Genomic DNA, 20,573 nt, shown 5'->3' with positions numbered 1-20,573 from the left:
CAGTTAGGGAGACCCCCTCCTTTTCTCTCTCTCTCTCTCTTTCTCTCTCCATCCTCAGCTGCAGCACTGCAGAGCATTGATTGTTCTTAACTTATCTGTCAGCAGTTCTGCCGTCGCTGGCTTTTGACACACACAAAGTTAAATATAGCTAAATCCCCTCGACTCAATTGTTTGCTACAGAAATAAAAGGTCATTGTCCTAGGCTGTCATCTGCCGCTAATGCTTAGTCTAATAGCTAAAACACACAAAGCATGCATTTTGACAAAGCATGTCATGTGCAGTTAGTGATTTTGACAGCATCTACAGATGGAACTTCCTCAAGAAACATTTATCAAATCAAACCGAATTCAGGCACAATAACTTAGAAGTTCGTTGCAATAAAGTTAACCGTTTTTCCAAAGCTATTTTACTTTAACCAGAAATCTGGTGTTGACTGTGGACTAAGATTAAATAGGATGGCTTGACTAAATCAGTCAAACTGTTAATCTTGGACTCCTCACAAGGAAATCCCTCACTATCACAAGGTAAATAAAATCACGTTGCTCGGAACTTTTCGTTTTACATCCTGGAATTCTCTAGTATTTCAAAGGCTATATCACAAACAGCTCATTAGACAAACACAATGAAAGCCTCTACTTACCTCTGCGATGGAGAGGTGCATAAACCCACTCATCATAGTCATCATCAGTATCCAGCTGCTCTCTGTGGCAGGGGAAGAAGTGTCCATGCTGCTCGGACAGAGAAGAAAGACCCAGGGCACTAAGGGTTCGAGGTACCGGGTGACTTTTGCCCTCTGCCCACTCCCCCCTGTACCTCAGAAAGTTCCTCTCTCCCCACATCACCCAGAATCAGCGCCAACAAAAGCCTCACTTGAACCGAAGTGTCAGGCAAGTCTCCAAATGCCCCACATTTCCTTACGGAATGCAAACAGCAGCTTAGATCACTCCAACAAGGAGGGATTTATAAAAAACATGCTTGCAAAAACCAAGGGCGGGTCCTTCTGGAATATCCATGCTTCAAAATATTATGTTGAAATTGTCTTCATAGGCTTCACTACAAGCAGAGCTGTTCTTCAACATGCCTTTAAGCTCCAAAAATACATTCTTCTTTGTTTGTCTAAATGAGTTTGACTCCAAACAAGCAAAGTGCAGTCTCAGGAAGTCCTAAGAAAAAACTTTGGACAGAAAGTGGGGAACTTCCTCCGCTCCCCAGCTGTGACACGTCGGTGCGTTGGCGTGAGCAAGTGTGTGTGTGTGAGTGTGCACACTCATGTGTTCCTCCAGCACGGCTGTGTTTGCTCCAGCAGGGTTTTCGCATGCTCTTTCTTCAGGTGGAGCAAAATAAACCCCATCTGTTATGCTGCTCAATGAATAAGGCGATTTGAAGTAATATTTAACTGAATAGCTCCTGGCTAAACCACAAGATTCTCACACTCCTTCTGTCTAATCTTCATAAGGCAACACTTTAGCGTGGTCCACATGCATCCTATAAATAGATAAAGCAGATTAATTACTTTAGAGTGTCTTACAGGTGATAGGGGAAAGCTCTTGGACCTGACACATAGTGTGTCTGATATTATAATGAATTATGCATGATTATTTATCATAATTATAAGCACACTTATTTTTTTATAAAGAGTACTCACAGTATCCTGAAAAAAATACAGAACAGAACAAGTTAATGTGGATGTATCCAATCTAAAACCACAGAAAAGAAGAGAATATATTAAATGTTACTTGTTTAGTGACTTGGATTAGCTGCACTAAGGGAATGCATCACTTTATGATAGGAAAATGCATTTTAAATTTCACATTTCAAAAAAAAGACATGTTTAGAATGCCCAAAACTACAGAGAAAAGAAACATTATGCGATCCATAAATAATGCCGTAATAAAACATGTATTTCAGCGATCCAAACTGCGACTAAAATGGCTAATGTGACAAAAATGCGGCAATAATTTAACATGTAGTCGAAAATACACTGTCGATATGCGGTTTCATCAGATCTCTTGAACCAATTAGTTAATGAGTTAGCAGTTTGAATCGGACTCAATCAGTCATTACTGATTCCATGAACAGTTTTGTTTTAATATTTAAAAAAAAAATTGAATTTTTTTTTTTCCCAAAAATATTTTATTGACTATTGATGTGCAACTACTGAAACGGTTGTAAAGAAATCTTTGTTTTACTATACTAGGGTTTGAACCATAATCAGCGCAATATTTGTTTGTTTTGTTGTTTTTTATATTCTGGGAAAAAAATATGTTTACATTGCACAAATAATATATTTTTAATATATTTAAATCAACTAGGTAAAAGAGAAATTAATCTGAATGATTCCTTTATCCTTGCGGGCGGAAAGTTTCTTTGGTTATATAATGTTCCTACCATTGACCCATATGGGCGCCACCAAAGAGATGGATGTTTGATATGGTGAGAACGTGTGTGCCAGTTGGCACAATCAGCTCACCCATAGTCAAATGCTTCCCAAAAGCTTTGAAATCAGGAGCGATCCAAATGTTCCAGACTGCTTTACATAGCATTAATCTGGAAGCTACATGCTGACCCTAAAACACTCTGTGATGGTGCCAAAGTCTTATATGTCATGATTTTGTACAGCACAATTCAGCAGTAATGCATGTACATTGATGCTGGCTTTAAAATATCTTATTTTAATTCACATAAATACATGAATTGTATTTACATCTATTCAGTGACGCTGGTTATGTGCTCTTGACATGCTGAGATGGATAATTAATGTCTAGTTTCTGTTTGCTGCTGAAGGAAGTTACGATAATGTCAGAATAAAAACTAGTTAGTTTAGGCACTATTAGAATATTTTCTGTTTATGACTGAACATAAAAGTACACTGTCTAGCTGCAAATCATCTACCATACATCAGGACTACGCAGACTAGCAGACATCATATTTCAGCCACAAGAGGGTGCTATGGACCCAAGCATTCTCTTGAATTTAAGATTTGCCTATAAGAAAATACTTCATTTTAACCAATTACTAAATTTGTTAATATAACTCAAGTACTAGCTCAAGACATCATTATGTTCCTAACAGGCAGCCGTTCCTCATATTCAGGGATGATATTCAAGCCTTTAAAAACATTAGATAAGGCATGATAAAATAAAGAGAGGGAAACATAAACTATCAAGCCAGAGCTATAACAGATACCTGATACAGAAGCTTATCCGACACGCTTAGCTACCTTCCTGTTTACAAAAGATTTTCACTCCTGCAGTGTTTTTGTGCCATTTTGCCCCACATTTCCCTTCAGGGACAGACAGGGAACCCAATGAATGTCCTGCTACAAAACACATCAGCGTCCTTGACTTTATCACTCATTTTAGATATATTTCACTGCATAAAGAAGCATTGCATGAAATTTAATAAAGCTCATGGTTTTCAGTAACTATATATATATGTGTGTGCTCAGACTGCAAAGTTGAAATGAAATGGAAATGCAATGTCTTCCAGACAGACCACAACTGAGGTTTTACTTATGAGCTGGTCGACTCCACCCAAATAAACCAGTGAATTCAGATCCCTCCTTCCACACATAAACATTCCAAAAAAATTAATATTGGAGGTATTTTGAAAGGCACTTTCCTCACTAAAGCAGGACTAAACAACCCCAGGATCAGATGTTTTCAATTAGGATTAAATTGGAAAAAGGGAGCAGCAACAGCAGTGGAGTCGCATATTTCAACCATAAAGTCTAGTCATATGGCCTTGGCAAACTAATAAGCCATTAAACCAACATTAAGGGGACTTTTTGAACCGTAACCAATGACCTCAACTGACACATTTACCCCCGTGCCCCTACTTTTACATGTCATCCATCTTTGTTTTGTCTCTCTGGGTTGATTCTGTTTGTTTTTGTACAAAAATGCTATAGGACCTTGGATCTGAAGTCTTGCTTGGTTTTCTCATGTGACACATACATATAAGGGGAATCAGTTGCTCTTTTTGGAAACAATTTCTATTTGTAAATTATTATTTGACTTCATTAATACCATGGAATATACACATTTATTGCCTTACAATGCAACCATTACCTACACTATTTTATACTATAATGTGTTTATTATAATTTTCACTGCAAAACATAATTTTATTAATCAGTATTTCCAATAAAAAAAAAAAATTAAACATGCTTAAAACAAAATAATTTTTCTAAGAGGCAGATTAAATAAGCTAACATACAGTAAGAAAACTAGGAGTTGAATAATTCTGTTTATTCTTCTGACCCCAGTTTCCCCCTTGTTTTAACTATAAATGCAACAAAAAAAAAATGGTAAAAAAGGGTAAAAAAAATATACAAATTCTCTAAAAAAATGTTTTATGGCCTTTCACATTTTTTATTTGCAAGTACATTTATGATTTGGCCTCTACTGAGACCAATAATGAAATATATATAAACTAGTTCCAAGCCTTTATCTTTTCCTTTGTTGCTGTGTTACTCTCAAACAATCAGATGGGACCCCCACACATATCTATGGCCTTCCTAAATAAAAACTCAGAAACTCAGATAAAAACATTAAGACGTTAACATGATGGTGATTTTAGGCGATTCTGCACTACTTGAAAGCCTTTCAATAATGAATTAGATGGTCTGAGTTGATTTATTTTAAATGCATCTACTGTAGCAAAATGGCTTCATTAAATGATAAACAAAGACCATCCCAATGAGTATTAAACAGGTTTATTCATGCCCTTGACATCATCTTGAACTTTTTATTACAGATGCCAACCAAAACAAGACCAGATATATTTTGATCAAGAAGGCAGCATATCATTTTCATACAAGTCTACAATGGGCTGAATGTACTTAATTTCAAGTTCAAGTAGGAAACAGATTTTCTTTATCTACTGGCAGCAGCCATTCCAGTGGTTATAAGGCTATTTCACTCTATAGTCTCAGCCAGGGAAACGTCACAGAGAGGAAATATTCACAAAACCAGAAGGAAATCCTGAAGCCTGTCACTGTTGTATTTTATTCATCCTCTCTCTGATATCTAACTGATCATATCTGTTCTTTTCCAGTATCACAGCTGTCACCACAAACTTCACATACAGTCACCATCTGCATCAGCAAGCTTGACCACAGCATAGTCAAATTTTACAGTAATATTTTAGAAATAATTAACAAGGTGGACAGTATAGAAGTGGACCATACAAAATGAAGATTCTCAACCAAGTCAAAAGCCAAAACATATGAGGTATGTCATGAAATAAACTACCCTACAAACTTTGAGGAGGATCCCTTCAAAAAATCCCTTTGACCACCTGACTGTTGATATACAGTATACTGGCCTTCAGATACAGCTCCTTGTGAGGAATGAAGCTTATCTGCATACAAACAAGGAAAAAGTATTTTCATAAAAAAAAAAAAAAAATTGTTATTTGCTACTGTGTTTGGCACATTTGATTAGACCACCATGTATCAAAGTTGGAGAACTCCAGAGTCTATGCCTGTGTGTGTTTATGCTAAATGGGAGTATTGTCTAAAACCAATAACTCAAGCTCAGTTAGACTGCACCGTGTCAGGGGGGTGATTCTTCGGTTCCAGACTTCCAGGTGTGAATCTGCTGGACGACAGAGGGATTTAGGAATGTGCTGGAGTTTTCCGCCAAAGAAAATCATATTTCTTTTTCAACCTGAATAAGCATCCCACACTGACCTACTTCTCCACATCCCCATGAGATCTTTTAATTAGTCTGAAATGAAGGGCAAACTGAAGGGGAATCTACACAAAAGACACCCACATGCTGAAGAAGAACACTTCACAGATACCATTACTAGGAAAACAATAACTGGAATTTAGTCTCAAATAGGCTGAAGCCTACAGCTCAGGAATTCCCAAAACATAATGAGCAATTTATAAATTAAACAACAAAAAAAGCTCTACTGGAAAAGACACTAGCCTAAGATGGTTTGGTAGTCTTAGCTCGTCTACCAGAGGGATTTTTTGGTCATAACCAGCTTTGACAACCAGCTTTTACATTTTACAATGTTATCTCGAGCTAGTCATGCAAAATGGCTTCGGCAGAAATTTGGACTGAGGCCATGAGAAGGCAAATGATCTGGAACAGGAGAGACTGAGAGGCTTCTGCACTGAAAATGGGGACTAAATGCAAAATCAACTAGAATTCAACTCAATGAAAACATCAGGCCCTGACCTCTGTAATTCACGTTGGCATGAACCTGTAAGAGTACTTTACTCCAACTCTGCCATGACTAAATAAACTCAATAACAAAAGCGCTTCAAATCAAAGAGACTGCTCTCAGTGCCAAGCTGGATGTAAGTTCAGGGCCCCTTCATCCAAGCACAAGACACCTATTGTTGGCAGAACCGCCAGTCAGTTAATGATGCTGAATGAACAAAAAGGAAAGTATGCTGGATCATCAGATTCTGCCATGGTATACTCAAATACACCTTTAGACCAGAGGCATGGAAGTGCAATCAAACTTGAACTACATTATTGCACTACTATGTTACTCTGCCATCACTTTACCTTATTACTCCACATTCCCATAGTTCTTTGGTTTACGTAAGAAGTACCTGCCATTCTCCTTCCATTACTGTAATTATATTAGACCTCCTACTTTCGTTCCATTAAATTAGATTCTTTCAGAAAATTGACGAGTTAAAATCTCACCAGACATGATCTAGTCACTAAAGCCTTTCACAGCAAGCATGCTTTTAGTCCAGCTCATGAGCTGTTACTAAAAATCAAACTTCTCAAAATCCTCATGAGAGAGGCTTAATGCAACAAGAAAGAAAATGTGAAACAGTGGCATAGAAACCACACCTAACTCTTTCACAGGTAAATCTAAAGAAAAGATTAAACTCTTTACAAATTAATATTACAAATTAGTGAAAATTTGTTTATAATTGTGTTATTGAAGTTCCTGCTTATAAGCTCAAGGCTCTAAGTGATAGGCAAAAGAAGTAAGAGGAAAGAAATAAAGGAGACTGCATGACAGCTGATGTCTGACTCAGGGTGCGTCTCAATCAGCTCCCAAGCTCGTGAATCAGTATATCATGTACATGAATTTGGGCACTAGTAAGGACAGGAAGGACCCGGGCTCACTACATATTGGGACACTTATCGTCCTCATTGTACAACATCACTACTGGTAAAAAGAACATTATTTGAATATTATTCTAACATTCTCCTATAACGTTATTTTAATGTTCCACTAAAATTATTCTGACATTCTCCTAACGTTATTTTAACGTTCCCCTAACCACCCTGCAACGTTCTGAGAACTTAAAAATAACCACCTTGCAACTTTGTGGGAATGTTATTTTAAGGTTGCAAAATAATAACCTAAAAATAACCTCCCTGCAACGTTCTGGGAATGTTATTTTATGGTTGCAAAAAATAAAACCTAAAAAAGAACATTATTATTTGGTTCTCAAAAAATAACCAAACCTAACGTTCCCCTAACCATCCTCCACTAACTGTCACGGTCACCATCTTTCTCACCTTCCCTGGACTCCATTTCCCAGCATTCCTCCTTTTTACTCACCTGCACTCTGTCAACAATCACCACTGATCACCACCAGCTGTCTCTCATCACCTGCCCTGTTTATGAGGACTCTCCACACACACACTTGTTGTCTAGTCTTGTCTATGTCCCACCAGATATGCTTCTTGGATGTGACTCACATAAAGACTCCTTACCTGATGTTTGTCTAGTTCCACGTCTCCATTCTCCTTCGTCTCCTGTCTCCAATCTAGTGTACTCGTCCTACAAACACTGACTGTTAAATGTCTGTGTGTGTGGAGCTACTCACCTGTTCTGTGTCCATCCTGCTGCCATCACATTCCATATCCATCATTGCAATTACCACTGTGTTCAATAAAGCCTGCCTTCATTTATACTTACCATCATGCTGGTCTGTGTTCCGTGACACTTTAAATTTCTTCTAACATTATTTTAATGTTCCTCTACCGTTATTTAAACATACTCCTAATGTTATTCTAATGTTCTGGGAACTTAATGACCACCTATAATGTTCTTGGAATGTTTTACGGTTGCAAAATAACCATTAGGGACCATTCTGCATGTAAGTTCAGGGCCTCTTCGTCCAGCAACAGCAGAACTGATCATTCTGACATGATGATTTAATGTTCTTTAAAGTACATTATGATTTTCTTGTTACACGTGGAACATTTCAGCCAAAAATAAACTATAAATGTTAGCTAGATTGTTCATTACTTGTTTAGCAATGTATACTGAAATATAATTAAATAATGGTTTGTGTTTTAAAAACAGTAGGGAGTTGACTCGCATGATTTGTGTCGCCCTTCACTCTAATGTTAAAACTTCTAACTTTATTTTAATATTCCCCTAATGTTTTAACATTCCTCTAACACTTTAATGTTCCCCTAACATTATTTTAACGTCATCTCACAATTTATGTAATAAAAATCTTGTTTTATTTTGAATCTGGTGTCATTGAGCATTTTGTTGTCTGCCCTGGGACCTGGAGACGGTAGTTCTCCCATTTTTCTCTCTGCTGTATTGTTAGAATCCTCTTCCTACCCCTAAGAGTGGCACATAACTCCAATATCATTTACACCGCTGTAGGTCAGTAATCATCCAGCATACCTGCAACCCAGTACACTATAATATAAGCGGTATGGAAAATAGATGACTGGAGGCCTATAATCAGTATTATACAACGCATCTTGTTTTTATTTGTGTAATAACAATAATCTCAGCACATTAATTAAATAAGATTAAATTTGTCCATTAATGGGATAGGATTTACTGTATTTCATGGGGTACCCAGATTTTACATTTCTTCTGCACCAAATGACTTTTTTTTTTTTTTTAAATATGATTTTTTTTCATGGACATTAAGAAATTAATAAACAATAACAGTTTTACCAGATACAAAAAAAAAAAAACTTTGAAAAAGGTTTTGAAAAACTTTGTAAGGAATAAGGCCTAATTTTCTGTATACAAAATATTATATTTTTCCTTTTTCTTTTGAATTTTGGAGTGAAATGTGAACCCAGATGTTCTGCATATAGTCTTCATGAAATTCTCATATCACAGGGTAATGTTCAGTTTGGTTTCTGTTTTATTATCATGCACTTTTAGATCTTTTGTTTCCTTTTTGTTCTATGGTTCCTTACGTTCCATGTTTTCATTTGTTGTCATAGTGACTTATTGTTTAGTTGATTTGATTCACCTGCTCCTTGTTTAGCTATTTGGTTTCTGTGTATTAAAGGTGCCCTAGAATTAAAAATTGAATTTATCTTGGCATAGTTAAATAACAAGAGTTCAGTACATGGAAATGACATACAGTGAGTCTCAAACTCCATTGTTTCCTCCTTCTTATATAAATCTCATTTGTTTAAAAGACCTCCGAAGAACAGGCGAATCTCAACATAACACCGACTGTTACGTAACAGTCGGGATCATTAATATGTATGCCCCCAATATTTGCATATGCCAGCTCATGCTCAAGGCATTACACAAGGGCAGCCAGTATTAACGTCTGGAGCTGTGTACAGCTGAATCATCAGACTAGGTAAGCAAGCAAGAACAATAGCAAAAAATGGCAGTTAGTGATATTTGTAAATTGCCTTTCTAAATGTTTCATTAGCATGTTGCTAATGTACTGTTTAATGTGGTTAAAGTTACCATCGTTTATTACTGTATTCACGGAGACAAGACTGTCGTTATTTTCATTTTTTAAACACTTGCAGTCTGTATAATTCATAAACACAACTTCATTCTTTATAAATCTCTCCAACAGTGTGTATTCTTAGCTTTAGCCACGGAGCACTATCAAACTCATTCAGAATCAAATGTAAACATCCAAATAAATACTATACTTACGCGATTAGACATGCTGCATGACGAACACTTTGTAAAGATCCATTTTGAGGGTTATATTAGCTGTGTGAACTGTTTATGCTTGTTAAGCCAAGCGCGAGCTCCGGGGGAGGGGAGCACGAGATTGAAAGGGGCTGCAGCCTGAATCTGTGCATATTTAATGATGCCCTAAAATAGGCAATTAAAAAAAATGAATAAAAAAAAATCTATGGGGTATTTTGAGCTGAAACTTCACAGACACATTCAGGGGACACCTTAGTTGGCTGTTATTTTTGTGTTTATGTATTATGTTTTTTTTTTGTTTTTGGTTTTTTTTAATCAAGTGGTGTTAAAAAATGTGACTGCTATGTTTAGACCCTGCCACTACTCTTCCTTTGCTGCAAGCCTGCAACCAACCATGACACATAGAAGTGTGATACTGGTCTCAATGTCAGGTTTACTAACACAGTTTCATCATAAGTCCAGAATTAAATTAAAATGGAAAAGTAAATGGTGTGTAAATATGAAGTCCTCTGCTTCCATTTATATAACTCACTAAGGTTACACACAGAACCGTTTCCCAACAACAGACTGCAGAAAGGAAAGGAAACAGTAAGTCCAGAGGGTCCATACAAATCTGTCATGAAACAAAAACAAGCCCAAAAGGTGCACCAAGATGGACTTTACAGCAGTTCCAGTGAGTCATCTATTGTCTGGATGGGGGAGATATGTGATACAACTGTCTAAACAACATGATGTCACAACAGTCAAGAGTGCAAAACTTTCCCATATGAGAGAAACAGCAGAATGATCACGAGCTGTATTTCAGTAACTAAACAGAAAAAAACCTATTCAACAAGACACATTGGAAAAGTACATGTAAACTCATAAAAAAAATCTGCATACATATGGAGATAACGATTTTAGCTAGTCTAATAGTTGATACTAACTGTGTATTTTTCAAGTAGATATCTACAATGCATTTTAACTCGACTGTGTTCACTAAAGACTTCAGTCTTTAACTTCAAACTTGTAAGATAACTTTGAGTTTATTGATGTAAGTAGATTAAAAGTTTTCAAAGAAAATGTTTCTGATTCAGTTATGGTCCATTTGTTGGATAAATAGGCTATCCAGTATTTTGGTTAAGCCATTTTGAAATATTAAGCATTCAGCCTTCTGCAGGCCAGATTTCATATATCAGATTTCAACAGTCCGTATTTCCTTCAATATGAACTTCAGAGGATTCTAAACTGATACCAGATTTTCATGGATTTAAATAGAATTATTTACCAAGGTTCCAGCTTTTAACTCCTAGCAACCCAAAGGTCTCTGCTTGTAATTTGTATGTTCTGTTTCATCATGGATTCCTGTTTTCCCTGTTACGGGTCTGTTTGCCCTAGTTAGTCTCCTTGATTACAGATTACGTTCACCTGTGTTCCCTTGTTAAGCCTTGTTTAAGCGCATATGTATAATCCCTGTTCTGTTTGGTTCTATTGTCCATTATTGTTGATGTATACTCTTGGATTCTAACAAAGTTTTTTTCCGCTGCTCTGTTGTGTGCTCATTACAGCCACCTTTGCTGACAGAATAACGGACCCTCTATAAGAGTAACAAAAAAGAAAGAAAAGATGGACTCACCAGCACTGTGTCTCCTCCTCCTCCCCGAACAGAAGAATTTGCTGGAGTATTTGGGCTGGGTACTCCAGCAAGGAGGGTTTTCCATCACAGCCTGCAACCCAGAGCGGAGCCAGCCATCACCCTGCTACACGGCGCATATGCCAGAGCTTACCGCAGGTGGAGGGATTAAGCCTGAGCCAGAGCCAGAGCCAGACAAGAGGAATGAGCCAGCCATCACCCTAGAGCCCGAGCTCTACGGTCTGTCTGACCAGATGTGTGATCCGGCTACATCGTCTGGCAACGTGGGACTTCTCGTGGAGTTCGAGGGGATGGAAGGAGCCCTGTGCCCTCGCTGGTCCCATCCAGCATGAAGTCTCCTGTGTCTCCTGAGTTCCTTTTCGTCCAAACTCAGCCAGTCCGTCAGCCCTGCCTCTGCTGGTTTCCTTCAGCCCCTCGGCTCCTCTTCTGATGCCACTCCATTGTGTGGATCAGCCTCGAACCCTCAGTTCTCCAGTGTCACCCAGGCAAGTGGATCCCCCGGCTTTGCCTCCAGCCGCTGATCCAATCACTCCACCATGGTCCGTCAACCTGTCAGCTTCACCTTGACAGGTGTAATACCATTCATGTAATACCATTGTCCTTACGGCTCCACCAGGCTCCCTCGTCCCCCCGGCTTCGCTTGGTCAGATGTCACCCTGTCTGCGCCATGGACTTACGACTCGTCCACTGCGCTCCGTCTCTCCTTTGGCTCCGCCTTCCCTCCATCTCTTCAGTCCCACCAGGTCTGCCTAAGTCCTCAGGCACCTTGGCTCCACCTCAGATGCTTTCCGCTGTGACTCGGCCTCAGCCTCCAGGACCATTGGTGTCGCCCAGTCCCATCTGCACGCCTTCTGCGCCCAGGGCTCCTCTACCATCGTCTTTGTCTACATCAGTCATCCCCCAGGTGTCATCAGGCAAGTCTTCACCATGGCTCCTGCCTCCATCGACTCCACCTGTGGCTATCATCCTGCTTGCTCTCTGAGTCCCCACCTGACTTCTCCTGCTCCTGGCTTCTCCTTTCCTCCACTCCACCATGAATACTCCCTGTAGTTCTTTTGTCCATTATTGTCCATGTATACACTATTGGATCCTATTAAAGTCTGTTTTTCACACTGCTCCTTCATTGCGTGCTCATTATAGCCACAGTTTCTGACACTTGTATTCAGTTATTCCCCATTTGAGCAGGAAAAAAAAAAACAGGAATAAAAACACAACAGATCAATGTAGAAAGAGAGTGAGATGGAAAAGGAATTTGGAAAGAATTTAAGCACACATACAGCTGGGGGGAATTATATTTCCCCAAATATAATGAGGGAAATATCACAAATAGACAAAGAAAGAGGGTGCATTCATCTGGCTGTGATAAAAACACAGTGTCAGTGAAAGATTTCATAAGGGCTGGACCAACATCTGGTTTCGACATGCTTTCCCCCTGCAGACGAACTCTGAGGAATGGGCTGAAGTTGCTCTCTGAGGAAAGGAGGAAGGAGTGGGTAGGAGTATAACAGCTGGATTGCATACTGTGACACAATATGTGTATGGTGTATGTATTTCAGACTCAACAGTAAATATACTGTTTAATATTTGGGGCTGATGTTTTAAAACAATCCCAGACAAAAATGTCTGTGCAAAATGTTTAATTCTGTGTTGCATTACAACCTTTGTTTGCATATAAACCACTACAACAGGTACTGATTCAAGTATTTATTCTGTATGTATTTTTTCTTTAATCAAAATAAAAGATATTTTTTTAATCAAATTATTTCAATGAAATAAATTGTTCTGCCTCGGAAACTACTTTCTTTTTTGACTGACATCACCACCATAGAAATGTCCCACAGAATGTCCCAGAAATAATGGTCAATCAGTATTGGTTTTTTTTCCTTGACTGATTCTTAAACGTTTACATTTGGTCACCCTCAGTCTTTTTTTGTTGCATCCTTGCCTTTAACCATACTTTTCAAAGTCCAATCAATCCCATTGCATAAAATCAAGTCTCTGCACACATTCTTTCTCATTAGTTATCTGACCCAGAAATACATTCTTAATAGTGTGCATAAAAATAAGGTTTGCAAAGACTCCTATAAATTGAAAACATAATCTAATTATAGTGATATATTTTAATTATAAATTTTGTTGAAAACAAATCTAATTTTTTACATGTACATCCAATATATGATGAAGATTAGCCTGGTGTTATTTGTCTGATCATTTGAATTTTATTTCCATTATATCCAGTGACCGTATTAGATTCCATGTCATAGCATGCAGCAGACAAAGAAATTACTCTCTTTTTCTTTCTTAGTACCTTTTAATATATCGTCCAGGGCTGGATGTCTGGAGCACACATGTATCCACTTATGCTCTGCTTCCTGCACTCCACTCACCTTACTTTGGGCTTAGTTCTGGAGGCAGGGCCAATGAAAACACCCATTGTTTTCTTTGGAGGTGAAAGCATTGCAGGGAATCGCTGAACAGAAGTGCAACATATTGACCTTGGAGGTATCAGAAATATGTGAACGCAGAGAAGGCAATGAGAAAAAGGAGATAAAGAAGACTCATTACTACCAGCTTGGACAAATCCTTAGAATTCGAGAACTGCATTACATTGGTGACACTGATATTGTAATGAATGACAAAAAATATATGCTTATTATCATTAACCTGACTTGCAGGAGAAATGCATTCCAAAATAATCCATTATGACCAAAAACTCAACCGCCTTCACATGCTCACACACACAATGGTGAATACAGAAGAGAAGACCTCAGTGATTGGTGTACCGACCATTATTTTCCAAAAACCTCTATTTATTTGTTCTAACTGGAGCTGCAGTTCTCAATCAGAGAGTGAAAAGCGGCGGCCAACAACAAGTGTCATGAGATAAAAGTGCAACACAAGCCTGAATTCCACATCCAGTCAAAGCCAAGCATCTAGAAAGGAATTTGGAATTAATGATCTGGAATCATGCACTGCCTTTATGGCAAGCCATTTTAACATTCTTTCCTTAAAATTAACTAGCATATATTTTATGTTAATAGTACTAATAGTTTTAATTAATTTTCATAGTAGTATTCATGTGTAAAAAAAAAAAAAAAAAAAAAAATAGTATACTAGTAACTAAACCAGTAGCAACTATTTTCAATTAGTTACTTATTTCTTTGCTACTAGTCAGCATCTCAACAATAACAGCATTGCTGCATTAGTGATAAATTGCACAGTTTGGGCATTGAATTATATTGCAATTTGTGGTTTGAATAGGTTATTAATTATTTACTTTAGATTAAAGTGTATTCGAATTTCAGTAAATTTTCTTCAGGTATACTAGTAATTATTTCTTAGTTTGGCTACTATTACCTATTCCACATAGCCTAACTGAATAGTTATGAATTGTAATGAATAAGAATCACTCTTGGATTGCCTACTATAACATAAACATAAATACTAGTTAGTTTTAAGCAATATGCTTGCCACAATGTGGTTGAATAAATTAAGGCAATTAACTCACGGATTGTGGTCCTCTTATGGTTGAGATTTCGTACAGTGTCCTGCAGTGAATCCAGTCTGTGCTGCAGCGCGGAAGCTTTATTGATCACCAGCGCTGCTTCAGTCTGGATCTCCACAAACATGCTGCTCGCGTGCCGCGACAGATCGGACAGCTGATGGAGGATGTTAATCAAGGTTTGACAATTCACAGCATCCAGGGAAATAAATACATCCCCATTAACTTCTGGTCGTCCTCTGTTTATTCTGCCCAGGCTCCGGGGCTCCACTATTCTCTTATGAAACGGCATATTTCATGGGAAAGATCCAGTTGTTTGTTATATTAGAATTATTCCACTTGTCCTTTATAAGTGTCAATTGTTTTTGTCCAGTCAGGTGTCGTAACCTGTTCTGCAAACATCCTGACATCCCGCCTCATGATTCAAAGGATCCTGCCCTTATTCTTCTGGAAGAGCGCTTTCTTAAACTTTCTTCTGGGGAATCTGTTCTCAGGACAAACTCAAAACACGGAATCTGGAGCATCCGGCGGATCTGGAGTATGAAGCGGCCTTGTCAATTACTTTTTCACAATTAAATTTAGAAATTAATTTTTATCGAATTAACAGAATTTATTTTAATGAAACGAGGAGAGAGATAGTGTGATTCTCGGACATTTCTCAAATAGCTTAACATTTAGGCTACATTTTATCTCGGTTGCTTTGGCCTACTCGAATCAAATTTGCAAGCAAGTGCATTAATCCAAACAGTTCGTACAAACAGAACCACGTAATGGATTACTTTGCCTGTAACTTGCTCAAATTCAATTTCATCACTAAAAAATAATTTATGTCTATGATATCGTTGTCATCAGAATGACAAGTCCCACAAACACAATAAAGATAGTCAAAATGCTTAACCATGCATGTACATTCACATTACTGTGGTATGTGGAATATTGACTGCAAGATATTGGACAGGATTTACATTTAAGCTTTCTGTTGGTTCGTCAACAAGTTACAGTTACCAATTACTTAGACTTAATAGTCATGTAATGTAGAAAACAAAAGACAAACACAATCAATTGAAGCACTGACGATTTGTTCAGAAGAATGAGAAATTGAGGTTGAACAAGCAGTTTTGAAAATGTCAGTTGTGATCTAAGAAATTTACCAAGCAACTAAGAAAAACCATATCTGAAGTTAATTTATTTTTTAGCAGGAAAACTAACAGGAAAAGTAACACAGCAATGTTATGCTGGTAAAGTGCGCCCTCGTGTGGTATTTGATTGAAAGCGTTATACCTTCCTTTCTTTCTTTCTTTCTTTCTTTCTTTCTTTCTTTCTTTCTTTCTTTCTTTCTTTCTTTCTTTCTTTCCTTTGAATTAGTGAAAATAATAAACTTATCTTCACTTTGACTAGGCTAGACACTTTTGTTTCAAGTTTATGAAATACTTGGGTTTACAGAAAGAGTCTCATAATGTTTTTCATGAAAAGTAAGTCTTTATGTTGCTATACATGTTACTGTTTTAGGTTTAAGGGTTAGGTTTCATTAAAGCAATAAGTCATTCTAAAATTTTCTAAAAAATTTGGGACATGATTGAAAATTATTTTATTTGTTTATTTATATTTATTTGTCATTTAAATAGGGTGAAGTCATGTAAAATGGGCCAAATAAGGTTGTAGCGTCATATCTCTTTAAATTTTTACAGCCAGTCACAATAACAGATTTTGCATTGTTGTTTCAACACTTGTTGACATGTAACAATAGTTTTGACTGGTCTGAGTTTTTTAAAGGAGGCAGGGCAGAGTGTTACATGCATAGACATAATAAATACAGTATTTATTATGTCTATGGTTACATGAAGCTTGTCAGAGAAATTGTGAGGAAAGTGAGCCTGACATAGTAAAATTTCATTCATCACTAATAAGAGTAAAGCAATTATAAGTAAGCTTATCAACAAAGCAAAGGTTTGATTTTTGTTAAAAAGGTTTTTTTAGGTTGAAATGGCTGGTTAAGCTAAAATGGGCCACACTTTTCAGCTAAAATGGGCTGCACACACACACACACACACACACACACACACACACAAACACACACACACAGAAACTGGGGGTGAAAATAGGTTTATAGGCCTAGATGTCTCCATACAAAATCTTAATATTGTTTATTTATTTATTTATTTTTTATTGCAGACAGTATGGCAGGTGGACAAGCAAAGAAAGAAAACAGAGAGTCAAGGAGAGAATAGAAATAGAGAGAAAGGAAGATGTTAGTAAAATGGACTGCTTCCACAAATACACACTTTTACACAGAAATTGAGGGTGATAATAGGTTTATAGGCCTAGATATGAATCCATACAAAATCTTAACAATGTTTTAAAAACATTTGCATTGCAGACAATATGGCAGGAAGACAAGCAAAGAAAGGAAACAGTTAAAGTTGTTAAAGTTTTTTTTTTTTTTTTTTTTTTTTTTTAAATAGTCTAATCTTTAACAAAATGTTTGGCAAATATTTGACAAGCATACAACACATACATGCACACAAAAGACACCAATGCACAGAAACACACACCTATACAACATGATCAGTTCATTTTTAAAGGGTTAGTTCACCCAAAAATGAAAATTCTGTAATTTATTACTTACCCTCATGTCGTTTCACACCCGTAAGACCTTCGTTAATCTTCGGAACACAAATTAAGATATTTTAGTTGAAATCCGATGGCTCTGTCAGGCCTCCATAGGGAGCAATGACCTTTCCTCTCTCAAGATCCATAAAGGACGAGAATATTTTTGGTGTGCCAAAAAAACAAAATAACGACTTATAAAGTGATGGCCGATTTCAAAACACTGCTTCAGGAAGCATCGGAGCATAATGAATCAGTGTATCGAATCATGATTCGGATCGCATGTCAAACTGCCAACGTATTGCCAACTGATTCATAACGCTCTGAAGCTTCCTGAAGCTTTTTTTTGGCGCACCAAAAATATTCTCGTCACTTTATAATATTAATATTGAACCACTGTACTCACATGAACTGATTTAAATATGTTTTTAGTACCTTTATGGATCTTGAGAGAGGAAAGGTCATTGCTCCCTATACAGGCCTCACGGAGCCATCGGATTTCAACTAAAATATCTTAATTTGTGTTCCGAAGATTAACGAAGGTCTTACGGGTGTGAAACGGCATGAGGGTGAGTAGCCTAATAAATGACAGAATTTTCATTTTTGGGTGAACTAACCCTTTAATTGCATTTTGTAATTAAATATTTGTTCAACTTTCTATTTTATCAATTCCTCATATAACCAATTTTATCTTGCAATAAAAACTAATTCAGAAATTAAAAATGATGAGCTAGATGGACAGACCTACAATTTTCATGAGAAAGAAAGAAAGAAAGAAAGAAAGAAAGAAAGAAAGAAGTGGGACTTACTGTGATTGGGTGTGATGTTTTTTAGCTAGTGAGGGGGCAGCAGTGTTTCAGCTACAGCGCTGCATTGAAACACACTCAGCCCCTCCCTCTTAAAGGCTCTTCTGAGCTCAGCGCTCGCGCACATCCCGTCGTCAGCCATGTTGTTTGTCTGACAGCGTACAGCAACAGGTTGTCAAAGATTCTCCATAAAACACTGCATAAACTCTTTAAAGAAACATTGAAAGCCGATTGTCGTCACCTTAATTCAGAGGACAATGGAAAAGGATATGTTTTCCTCCCAGGAGATTTCGCCAAGTCAATAATGCTGTTGTGTAATGTGAGTACCTCCTTTAATACTGCTCAAATGTCTGCTCGTTTTAGTGTTATGTGCTTGAATCATACTTTATAGATGGCTATAATGTAGTTAAAATACACATATTATATATTATTTATGTTACATATAATGTTTTTGGTGGTTATCATTTGGTTTTACAGTAGTTGGGTGATGAGTTGAGAAAGTGTCCAATTTCACACTCTTCAAGTCCTTCAGAGCTTCATATTACAATTATTAAGAGCTCATTGTGAGTCATATGTCTCATTACATGTTAAAGAACTGATTCAAAGTGCTTTCAAACATGCTTTCTTCACACAAACCTGCCAGACAAGTGGCAAACTCGTCTGTCTGCCTTTCACGCAGATATGAATCGCTATAAGTAGTGTACAATGTCTAGTGTAGCTACACAAAAAAGAGCGAGATTTATTTACTTTTATCTTGGTTATTATAATGCTACAGTGATTCATACATGACAATTAGCGGAACATTAGCTAACAGATGATGGCGATGGCTGTGTTTCAAAACGTAATGCGTTGCCTATATGGACAGCGTTTTTAGGCATCACAGCCAGTGTCTCCGTCCAATATTCATGAGACAGGTCAGTTTTTCATATCCATTCATTGGCTCCTGTTGGCTTGTCATATTATTTGTACTACAGATTGAAGATCATATTGATGAGTTTGCGCCAGACCTCTCTCTTTATAAGCTGCTGTGACCCTGTGCTTTAAACATTTATATAACATACATACATAACATTATAAATGTTGAGATTTGAATTAAGTCTCTTTTAAGTTAATATTAAGGTAGTTAATTCCTTTAATTCCCTTAGTTTTTAAGGAAATGTCCTTGCAGACCTTGGGTCACTGAAAGGAAATTATTTGTCAAGCCATAATGACTTGATTTTTGTCCTCTATTTTCAGGTGAATGATCAGTGACTTATTCTGTGTGGTTAACCATAGGCATTATGCTTACCTACCAAATTACCAATTAATATTTTACATTAGAAATAGATTGGGTTACACAGTTGTTCAAGGCCACATACTTTTCATGCTTATCTTCATAGCTAGGACTTATCTGCCCTTCATCACAAATGCTCAAAACAGCTCATGTTATCTAAGCAGACCAATGAACGGATCCATTATGCATGTGATAATTTGTTAGAGCCTGCTGGATATTTGCTTCATTTAGAAAAAGAGACAGTTGGGGATGTTGGGCATCATTGTAGTGTTGCATGATATACTGGTATTTGAAAGGTATTGCGATACCTTGCTTTTAAAAACTATATGATTCCTCATTTTACTAGTACTGGTGCTTTAAGAAGGACAGTGTTTTAATAAGAGTGTATTTCCTGAGTTGCATCAACAAGCAACAGCAAAGCAGTGTGTACACACACATGCTGCACTCAGCACTCTACACTGGCTGGGCCAATCTTTATCATTGTGGGACTGCTTAAAGTTATTGGCATAGGCTATTAAAGCAATAAAGAATGAGAAAATAAAGCGTGGGATGTGCTTAATGTTAAAAAGAGTTAATGGGGACCTATTATGCAAAATTCACTTTTGCATGGTGTTTGGACATGTGTGTTGGCAGTGTGTGTACACAACCCTATAATAATAAAAATGCAACCACTCCTTTTTTTTTTTTAATCCCAATAAATCATAAGCAGTGTCTCAGAACAAGCCGTTTCCAGATCCCTGGCAGTGTGATGTCACGTTAGCCACAGGCCCCGCCCACAAATGTTGACAGACACTGCCTGCCGTTTTAACATAGAACCACCCTGAGCGAGTTCACAGTGAGCTATAGAGACCACCATTGCTGCACTGAATGTCT

General features: G+C 37.4%; 2 protein-coding genes across 5 annotated transcripts in view; one reads left to right on the top strand and one right to left on the bottom strand.

Moving 5' to 3' along the window:
- nhsl1a (NHS-like 1a) overlaps nt 1-15,892 on the bottom strand; it is a 54,766-nt gene extending 38,874 nt beyond the window's left edge. The window contains exon 1 of one of the 3 annotated variants that reach the window (XM_048191513.1): nt 15,021-15,892. In XM_048191513.1, the coding sequence (XP_048047470.1) occupies nt 15,021-15,306 (286 nt within the window). In that variant the 5' untranslated portion in view covers nt 15,307-15,892. Of the gene's footprint in view, nt 1-640; nt 1,416-15,020 lie in introns of those variants that run through there. The other 2 variants (XM_048191516.1, XM_048191517.1) reach the window with 2 other exon arrangements.
- Nucleotides 15,893-18,506: 2,614 nt separating this feature from the next.
- Nucleotides 18,507-20,573, top strand: part of itsn2b (intersectin 2b) — a 35,065-nt gene continuing 32,998 nt past the window's right edge. For both annotated transcript variants that reach the window (XM_048191503.1, XM_048191502.1), the window contains exon 1: nt 18,507-18,746. The gene's annotated coding sequence lies outside the window, so the exon portion shown is untranslated. The remainder of the gene's footprint in view (nt 18,747-20,573) is intronic.

This window comes from Megalobrama amblycephala, linkage group LG5 (genome assembly GCF_018812025.1).
Source record: "Megalobrama amblycephala isolate DHTTF-2021 linkage group LG5, ASM1881202v1, whole genome shotgun sequence".
Classification (NCBI taxonomy): domain Eukaryota; kingdom Metazoa; phylum Chordata; class Actinopteri; order Cypriniformes; family Xenocyprididae; genus Megalobrama; species Megalobrama amblycephala.
This window is presented reverse-complemented; position numbering and strand designations above follow the sequence as displayed.